At 50.0% G+C, this 10,187-nt stretch overlaps 1 protein-coding gene across 1 annotated transcript; it reads right to left on the minus strand.

The window, feature by feature from the left end:
• Positions 1–1,573: 1,573 nt before the first annotated feature.
• On the minus strand, positions 1,574–9,708 carry LOC115183175 (gamma-glutamylaminecyclotransferase-like). The gene is made up of 2 exons (XM_029744516.1): positions 9,553–9,708; positions 1,574–2,392 (listed from the first exon to the last, which is right to left on the minus strand). The coding sequence occupies exons 1-2, from the start codon at positions 9,592–9,594 to the stop codon at positions 1,889–1,891; spliced, it is 546 nt and encodes a 181-aa protein (XP_029600376.1). The 5' UTR covers positions 9,595–9,708; the 3' UTR covers positions 1,574–1,888.
• Between the last annotated feature and the right edge of the window lie 479 nt (positions 9,709–10,187).

The raw sequence follows: 10,187 nt of genomic DNA on the forward strand, positions 1-10,187 counted from the left end.
TTTTCTATGAGTGTAGTTATCAGCTATGAGCGGTCCCCACCCCTCTTTTCCTTCGTCTACCAAGCCGTCAAAATCGGTTTCATGCTTAGTACCCAATGTATAACTAAATTGTGTGTGTGTTGATGTAATTCTTGTGATTAAGTTAGTTAGTAAATAAATAATTAAGCCAATTTGTATATTGCTGATTCATGATTCTATGCAGATCAGTAATGAGACCGATGAGGTTAAAATTCATTCACTTATTTGTATTGCTTTTAAATCTTTTTAATGAATTTTAATCTTATTAACACTTTGTTCAAGCTAGCTGTTTCTGTAGGTAGCTATCAAGTAAACACAAATATAAAAGTTTTCAAGTTTTGATAAGATATGAAAATAGTTATATTCGGGAAATGTAAAACTCCATAAACAACATTTTCCCGTGGTGCCCCGACTTCCTAGTTAAAGTTAAAATATTCGTTTAGTCGCGTAATTAAATAACACCTAGAGAATTGATTTGATAATAAACAGTCTTCACATTGAATGGAAGTCAACGACACGACAAAATCTAGAGACAATCTTTACAACGCAGCAGAGCCGTCGTCTCCATGTCAGACATGTCCTGTCCCACTAAAGGACTCTCAACACCAGGTCAGACATGTCCTGTCCCACTAAAGGACTCTCAACAACAGGTCAGACATGTCCTGTCCCACTAATGGACTCTCAACAACATAGTCTATGTCCTGTCTCACTAATGGTCTCTCAACAACAGGTCAGACATGTCCTGTCCCACTAATGGACTCTCAACAACATAGTCTATGTCCTGTCTCACTAATGGTCTCTCAACAACATAGTCTATGTCCTGTCCCAGTAATGGGCTCTCAACACCAGGTTAGACATGTCCTGCAGTAGGTGATCACTCACTACAGCGATAAGTCAGTCTAGCTTTCATAGAGGAATTTATTATTGTAGTAATTCCTACAGGTCCCAACACGTACAGTCTAAAGTGCTTTCTGGCTAATGTTCAGTTAGCATAACAGGTTATGCTACCGAGTAGTCAAACATTATCTAACACTAGCTAATGTTCAGTTAGCATAGCAGGTTCTGCTACGGAGTATTCAAACAACATTATCTAACTAGCTAATGTTCTATTAGCATAGCAGGTTCTGCTACGGAGTAGTCAAACAACATTATATACACTATAGTGGCCACTATAATAGAGCAACAATAGAATGACTGTTATTTTCATTCTATTTCTACTTTAAGATGTTTTTTTCCCCCAAGTGTAATATTTAGACGTGTGGTAACGAGCATTCTATTATAAAGGCTGTCATGGTAACAAGCGTTCTATTATAAAGGCTGTCGTGGTAACGAGCGTTCTATTATAAAGGCTGTCGTGGTAACGAGCGTTCTATTATAAAGGCTGTCGTGGTAACGAGCGTTCTATTATAAAGGCTGTCGTGGTAACGAGCGTTCTATTATAAAGGCTGTCATGGTAACTAATATTAGTGTATTGTTTTTTTCTCGAGACCTGAGTGTCATTTGCAGTAAAGTTTAGTCAACAAATAACATTGGATTGTTTTCTTCACATGTTTTAGCTGTGAGTTCGGTTCACATGAACCACTTTTTATTTTACACACAGAGACTGAGCATGTAGATTATATCGTGTTGTTTAATTAGTTAAAACCTGCATTTTCCCCCTAGTAGGGATTTATTACATGTTTCAGTGCAACAACAATAAAAAGTGTCTCGTTTTAGGGCCCACAGTTTACATCCCTGGACAGTAGAAAGTAGTTAACTGTAAAAACATCATATCTAAAAAGCTATGCTGTGTAGCGGATCATCTATCCTCTAGCCAGGTCCCAGACCTGCTGGTGCCATCAGGGCAACGAGTGGCATGATGGCACCCAGACTATAGATCCTTCAGTGGAGGTCTGTCCTTCCTGTCGATGTAGACCAAGCCATGGTCTCCGTAGGCGTCGTAGCTCTCATAGAAGTTGTGTTTGAGCCAGGCAGGTTGGTAGGAGGTGGTGCTGTAGAAGAAGGCCTCCATTATGCTGCCCGGGCTCCTCTTCTCTCTCCCCTCCACCTTCCAGTCCTCCAACTCTATCTGAACGGAGGTGCGTTGGTACATGGTTGGGCAGCCCTCGAAGGCATCCAGGAAGCTCAGCATGGCGTCATCTACCTTGTACACCTCCCCCCGGACCCTGTGGCCCTCCCCGGGACGGTTCAGCAGGAAGGGGATGTTGTAATTCCCAGCGATCACCAGCGGGTAGCCATCTACGGTACGGGCGTGACCACAGAACTCAGCTTTCCCGTTCCCTTGGTCCGGCAGCATCCTGAAGTAGTTGGGCTGACCGTTCTTCAGAGTCCCATAGACAAAGATATAAGTCATCTGGACCGGCGGGAGGTAGATCTGGAAACAGGACAAAGATGGACCGCTTAGTTGTCTCACAGTTCAATGGGATAAGTCCGTTTCTGGACCTGTAAATGATGTGTACCACTGGGATAAGTCCATTTCTGGACCTCTAAATGATGTGTACCACTGGAGGCTGCTGAATGGAGAACGGCTCCTAGTAAAGGCTGGAATGGAGTGGATGGAATGGAAACAAACACAGGGGAAACCATTTGTTTTGATGCCGTTCCGTTTCAGCCATTACTATGGGCCCGTTCTCCCCAATGAAGGTTCCACCCAACCCTCCTGTGATGTGGACCTATTGGTTCCTGAAGAATATACCGGAACTTATGAATGTCAAACACTGACCACTAGGCTACCTGCCTCCTCTACACTCTAACCACTAGGCTACCTGCCTCCCCTCCACTCTAACCACTAGGCTACCTGCCTCCTCTACACTCTAACCACTAGGCTACCTGCCTCCTCTACACTCTAACCACTAGTCTACCTGCCTCCCCTCCACTCTAACCACTAGGCTACCTGCCTCCTCTACACTCTAACCACTAGTCTACCTGCCTCCCCTCCACTCTAACCACTAGTCTACCTGCCGCCCCTCCACTCTAACCACTAGGCTACCTGCCTCCCCTCCACTCTAACCACTAGGCTACCTGCCTCCTCTACACTCTAACCACTAGGCTACCTGCCGCCTCTACACTCTAACCACTAGGCTACCTGCCTCCTCTACACTCTAACCACTAGGCTACCTGCCTCCTCTACACTGTAACCACTAGGCTACCTGCCGCCCATCCACTCTAACCACTAGGCTACCTGCCTCCCCTCCACTCTAACCACTAGTCTACCTGCCTCCCCTCCACTCTAACCACTAGTCTACCTGCCGCCCCTCCACTCTAACCACTAGTCTACCTGCCGCCCCTCCACTCTAACCACTAGACTACCTGCCTCCCCTCCACTCTAACCACTAGTCTACCTGCCGCCCCTCCACTCTAACCACTAGACTACCTGCCTCCCCTCCACTCTAACCACTAGTCTACCTGCCGCCCCTCCACTCTAACCACTAGACTACCTGCCTCCCCTCCACTCTAACCACTAGTCTACCTGCCCCCCTCCACTCTAACCACTAGGCTACCTGCCGCCCCTCCACTCTAACCACTAGTCTACCTGCCTCCCCTCCACTCTAACCACTAGGCTACCTGCCGCCCCTCCACTCTAACCACTAGTCTACCTGCCGTCCCTCCACTCTAACCACTAGTCTACCTGCCGTCCCTCCACTCTAACCACTAATCTACCTGCCGTCCCTCCACTCTAACCACTAGGCTACCTGCCGCCCCTCCACTCTAACCACTAGGCTACCTGCCGCCCCTCCACTCTAACCACTAGTCTACCTGCCGCCCCTCCACTCTAACCACTAGTCTACCTGCCGCCCCTCCACTCTAACCACTAGTCTACCTGCCTCCCCTCCACTCTAACCACTAGTCTACCCGCCGCCCCTCCACTCTAACCACTAGTCTACCCGCCGCCCCTCCACTCTAACCACTAGACTACCTGCCGTCCCTCCACTCTAACCACTAGTCTACCTGCCTCCCCTCCACTCTAACCACTAGTCTACCTGCCCCCCTCCACTCTAACCACTAGTCTACCTGCCGTCCCTCCACTCTAACCACTAGGCTACCCGCCGTCCCTCCACTCTAACCACTAGGCTACCTGCCGCCCCTCCACTCTAACCACTAGACTACCTGCCTCCCCTCCACTCTAACCACTAGTCTACCTGCCTCCCCTCCACTCTAACCACTAGTCTACCTGCCACCTCTCCACTCTAACCACTAGTCTACCTGCCGCCCCTCCACTCTAACCACTAGTCTACCTGCCTCCCCTCCACTCTAACCACTAGTCTACCTGCCGCCCCTCCACTCTAACCGCTAGGCTACCTGCCTCCCCTCCACTCTAACCACTAGTCTACCCGCCGTCCCTCCACTCTAACCACTAGTCTACCCGCCGTCCCTCCACTCTAACCACTAGTCTACCCGCCGTCCCTCCACTCTAACCACTAGTCTACCTGCCGCCCCTCCACTCTAACCACTAGTCTACCCGCCGCCCCTCCACTCTAACCACTAGTCTACCTGCCGTCCCTCCACTCTAACCACTAGGCTACCTGCCTCCCCTCCACTCTAACCACTAGTCTACCTGCCTCCCCTCCACTCTAACCACTAGTCTACCTGCCCCCCTCCACTCTAACCACTAGTCTACCTGCCGCCCCTCCACTCTAACCACTAGTCTACCTGCCGTCCCTCCACTCTAACCACTAGTCTACCTGCCGCCCCTCCACTCTAACCACTAGTCTACCTGCCGCCCCTCCACTCTAACCACTAGACTACCTGCCGCCCCTCCACTCTAACCACTAGTCTACCTGCCTCCCCTCCACTCTAACCACTAGTCTACCTGCCTCCCCTCCACTCTAACCACTAGTCTACCTGCCGCCCCTCCACTCTAACCACTAGTCTACCTGCCGCCCCTCCACTCTAACCACTAGACTACCTGCCGCCCCTCCACTCTAACCACTAGTCTACCTGCCTCCCCTCCACTCTAACCACTAGTCTACCTGCCTCCCCTCCACTCTAACCACTAGTCTACCTGCCGCCCCTCCACTCTAACCACTAGTCTACCTGCCGCCCCTCCACTCTAACCACTAGTCTACCCGCCGTCCCTCCACTCTAACCACTAGTCTACCTGCCTCCCCTCCACTCTAACCACTAGTCTACCCGCCGTCCCTCCACTCTAACCACTAGTCTACCTGCCTCCCCTCCACTCTAACCACTAGTCTACCCGCCGTCCCTCCACTCTAACCACTAGTCTACCTGCCTCCCCTCCACTCTAACCACTAGTCTACCTGCCTCCCCTCCACTCTAACCACTAGTCTACCTGCCGCCCCTCCACTCTAACCACTAGTCTACCTGCCGTCCCTCCACTCTAACCACTAGTCTACCTGCCTCCCCTCCACTCTAACCACTAGTCTACCTGCCTCCCCTCCACTCTAACCACTAGTCTACCTGCCGCCCCTCCACTCTAACCACTAGTCTACCTGCCTCCCCTCCACTCTAACCACTAGTCTACCTGCCTCCCCCCTCCACTCTAACCACTAGTCTACCTGCCTCCCCCCTCCACTCTAACCACTAGTCTACCTGCCGCCCCTCCACTCTAACCACTAGTCTACCCGCCGTCCCTCCACTCTAACCACTAGTCTACCTGCCTCCCCTCCACTCTAACCACTAGTCTACCTGCCTCCCCTCCACTCTAACCACTAGTCTACCCGCCGTCCCTCCACTCTAACCACTAGTCTACCCGCCGTCCCTCCACTCTAACCACTAGTCTACCTGCCGCCCCTCCACTCTAACCACTAGTCTACCCGCCGCCCCTCCACTCTAACCACTAGTCTACCTGCCGTCCCTCCACTCTAACCACTAGGCTACCTGCCTCCCCTCCACTCTAACCACTAGTCTACCTGCCTCCCCTCCACTCTAACCACTAGTCTACCTGCCCCCCTCCACTCTAACCACTAGTCTACCTGCCGCCCCTCCACTCTAACCACTAGTCTACCTGCCGTCCCTCCACTCTAACCACTAGTCTACCTGCCGCCCCTCCACTCTAACCACTAGTCTACCTGCCGCCCCTCCACTCTAACCACTAGACTACCTGCCGCCCCTCCACTCTAACCACTAGTCTACCCGCCGCCCCTCCACTCTAACCACTAGTCTACCTGCCGTCCCTCCACTCTAACCACTAGTCTACCTGCCTCCCCTCCACTCTAACCACTAGTCTACCTGCCTCCCCTCCACTCTAACCACTAGTCTACCTGCCGCCCCTCCACTCTAACCACTAGTCTACCTGCCTCCCCTCCACTCTAACCACTAGTCTACCTGCCTCCCCCCTCCACTCTAACCACTAGTCTACCTGCCTCCCCCCTCCACTCTAACCACTAGTCTACCTGCCGCCCCTCCACTCTAACCACTAGTCTACCCGCCGTCCCTCCACTCTAACCACTAGTCTACCTGCCTCCCCTCCACTCTAACCACTAGTCTACCTGCCTCCCCTCCACTCTAACCACTAGTCTACCTGCCTCCCCTCCACTCTAACCACTAGTCTACCTGCCGCCCCTCCACTCTAACCACTAGTCTACCTGCCGCCCCTCCACTCTAACCACTAGTCTACCCGCCGTCCCTCCACTCTAACCACTAGTCTACCTGCCTCCCCTCCACTCTAACCACTAGTCTACCCGCCGTCCCTCCACTCTAACCACTAGTCTACCTGCCTCCCCTCCACTCTAACCACTAGTCTACCCGCCGTCCCTCCACTCTAACCACTAGTCTACCTGCCTCCCCTCCACTCTAACCACTAGTCTACCTGCCTCCCCTCCACTCTAACCACTAGTCTACCTGCCGCCCCTCCACTCTAACCACTAGTCTACCTGCCGTCCCTCCACTCTAACCACTAGTCTACCTGCCTCCCCTCCACTCTAACCACTAGTCTACCTGCCTCCCCTCCACTCTAACCACTAGTCTACCTGCCTCCCCTCCACTCTAACCACTAGTCTACCTGCCTCCCCTCCACTCTAACCACTAGTCTACCTGCCTCCCCCCTCCACTCTAACCACTAGTCTACCTGCCTCCCCTCCACTCTAACCACTAGTCTACCCGCCGTCCCTCCACTCTAACCACTAGTCTACCTGCCTCCCCTCCACTCTAACCACTAGTCTACCTGCCTCCCCTCCACTCTAACCACTAGTCTACCTGCCGCCCCTCCACTCTAACCACTAGTCTACCTGCCGCCCCTCCACTCTAACCACTAGTCTACCTGCCGCCCCTCCACTCTAACCACTAGTCTACCCGCCGTCCCTCCACTCTAACCACTAGTCTACCTGCCTCCCCTCCACTCTAACCACTAGTCTACCCGCCGTCCCTCCACTCTAACCACTAGTCTACCTGCCTCCCCTCCACTCTAACCACTAGTCTACCTGCCTCCCCTCCACTCTAACCACTAGTCTACCTGCCGCCCCTCCACTCTAACCACTAGTCTACCTGCCGCCCCTCCACTCTAACCACTAGTCTACCCGCCGTCCCTCCACTCTAACCACTAGTCTACCTGCCTCCCCTCCACTCTAACCACTAGTCTACCTGCCTCCCCTCCACTTTAACCACTAGACTACCTGCCGCCCCTCCACTCTAACCACTAGTCTACCTGCCGTCCCTCCACTCTAACCACTAGTCTACCCGCCGTCCCTCCACTCTAACCACTAGTCTACCTGCCGTCCCTCCACTCTAACCACTAGTCTACCCGCCGTCCCTCCACCAGTGAGAGGAACCATGCAGTTCCTCCTAGCAACAGAGATGCTGTGTTGGGAGTTGACCCTCCTAGTAGGAGGTTATAAATGCCATGTTATGTCATCATGCTTTGTCTTTGCAGCTGAATGAACCAGAGGGTGAATAGACTTGGTTTGAGCTTTTCCCTTTCGTCCGTTTAAGTTTATAATAAATGTAAAATACAGAAAAAAAACCTGTATAGCTTCATAACATGGTTAAAACAATAATTTTGATATCATGGATGGTCAGTCCTGGCATCCCATAACTCTGTTGAATGGTTATCCATCTTTTCACCTGAAACTGCCGATTGCAGCTTTGCTTTTGTTAGGGTTTGACCAACTATTTGTTTGCATAACCAATATAATACAACTATTTAAACCTATATAATAAAATGAGTTGTGGTGCATAACTTATGAATACTAATGCTAAACATAACAGGTTTATATTGTATTAACAGATTGAGCGAAAAATAATAGACAAGACTAACTGGAGGGTTGCTGACCAGTAGGAGTGTAGGCTGAGTAGACTCGTGACACACACACACACACACACACACACACACACACTGCCTAGTTGTGGGGCCGCTCAAGGACAGGTGTACGGGAGGGGCTGGTAGAATGGAAGATAGCTGTAGCACAAAAGCATAAACTGTCCTAACTGTAGCATAGAAACAGACAGTGTCCTTGGGTGTCTGACTCTCGGGTTCACACACGAAGATAAACTAGAAGACAACTATGCTTGGCAACAGGGATGCGCCAGGAGGCTGGGACCAGCCTGCACGCCTACGATAGGATGAGGAAGTTTAAACCACGCTCATCCTCTACTCTGACAGGCCAGCAGTGAGCGGGAACTATCTCTGTCAGAGTATTTAATGAAAAGCAAAGGATGTGTCAGTCAGTTCTCTGTTTTGCCCTGCGAGGTGTTACAGTGAACCCCTATATACCAACATTGCATTTACCATTTATTCTGCTTGACTAATTCTATTAATAAACAGCTGAAAATATATTCAGTAGCCAAGTTTTAAATTCTGTTCTGATACCAGATTCGAATTGACGCGACCCAACACTGATAACTAGCTACTTTCAGTTGCTGATAACTAGCTGCTAACTAGCTGCTGCTAACTAGCTGATAACTAGCTGCTTCCAGTTGCTGATAACTAGCTGCTTCCAGTTGCTGATAACTAGCTGATAACTAGCTGCTTCCAGTTGCTGATAACTAGCTGATTAACTAGCTGATAACTAGCTGCTGATAACTAGCTGCTAACTAGCAGCTTCCAGTTGTTATAACTAGCTGATAACTAGCTGATAACTAGCAGCTTCCAGTTGTTATAACTAGCTGATAACTAGCTGCTTCCAGTTGTTATTACTAGTAGAACTCATTTTGTTTCACAACTACAGCAACAAAAGAGGGTCAGAACCAAAGTAGTAAACTAGTTTCGGTTTCTGCAGATTGTCCAAATCCTCTCCTCTGGAGAACAACTGGGACCACGTTTTTGTTCCAGCCCAGCACTACACGTCCATCATATGTACGTAAAGACTGAAGGTGCAGAAACCATAGACCGTTGATGAGTCATCCTGCTTGTTATTAATGCCGGGCTGGAACCAAAGCGTGCACAACCCCAGTAGGTCTCCGGGACTGCGCTTTCGTTTTGAAACGCATCAGAGAGACATTTATCCGTCAGAAACGTCGCTTAGATACAGTAACATCCACAAGAACATCCATCACAAGTCAGAACCGAACCGGTATACCGGCAACGTTAGAGGAGTTTATAATAAAACACATTGAAACACCGCGTGTTGTTCTGCTCACCAACAGAGAAGTGAGTAAAGCAGGTCCCCGACAGCCTCTCATTCCGTCTCCTCTCCGACCCGGTTTAACGGCGCTGGTGAAATGTCGGCTGAACGGACACCGGGGGTGAAGAGCGGAAACCTCACCCAGCAGGTCTCAGCAGGAAGGAGGGGGGGTTTCCGGTACAATGTTGTACCGGAAACCCCGTTATTTACTTCATTTTATGCCTAATAACATACTTTGTAAAGAACAAAGTTCACGTCGGGATAGACAACCCGAAATGAATCCTTCATGTTGTTATATTAAACATAGACGGAGTGAAATGTTGGAAAGTAATAAACATGGATTCATTATTATCTTTAAACTTTCATAAATACTAGTCGAATAAGACGTGAGTTTTATCAAAGAGATTTATTTATAGACTAATATAAATCAGTAGCGGATTTAGATACGGGGGCATCCAATGTGATTCATTAGCGCCACCTACTGGAGTACAACTCCCTGATACTAAACATATACCATCTAACACTACACTCACTCTTTTCAAAATGAACACCCCCCTATTCTACTAATTAAATGTATTATTCCTACCTCATGCCATCAGTACATTTTAGCAGACACTCTTATCCAGAGCGACTTACAGTAGTGAATGAATA

The sequence above is a fragment of the Salmo trutta genome, unplaced genomic scaffold (genome assembly GCF_901001165.1).
Source record: "Salmo trutta unplaced genomic scaffold, fSalTru1.1, whole genome shotgun sequence".
NCBI lineage: Eukaryota > Metazoa > Chordata > Actinopteri > Salmoniformes > Salmonidae > Salmo > Salmo trutta.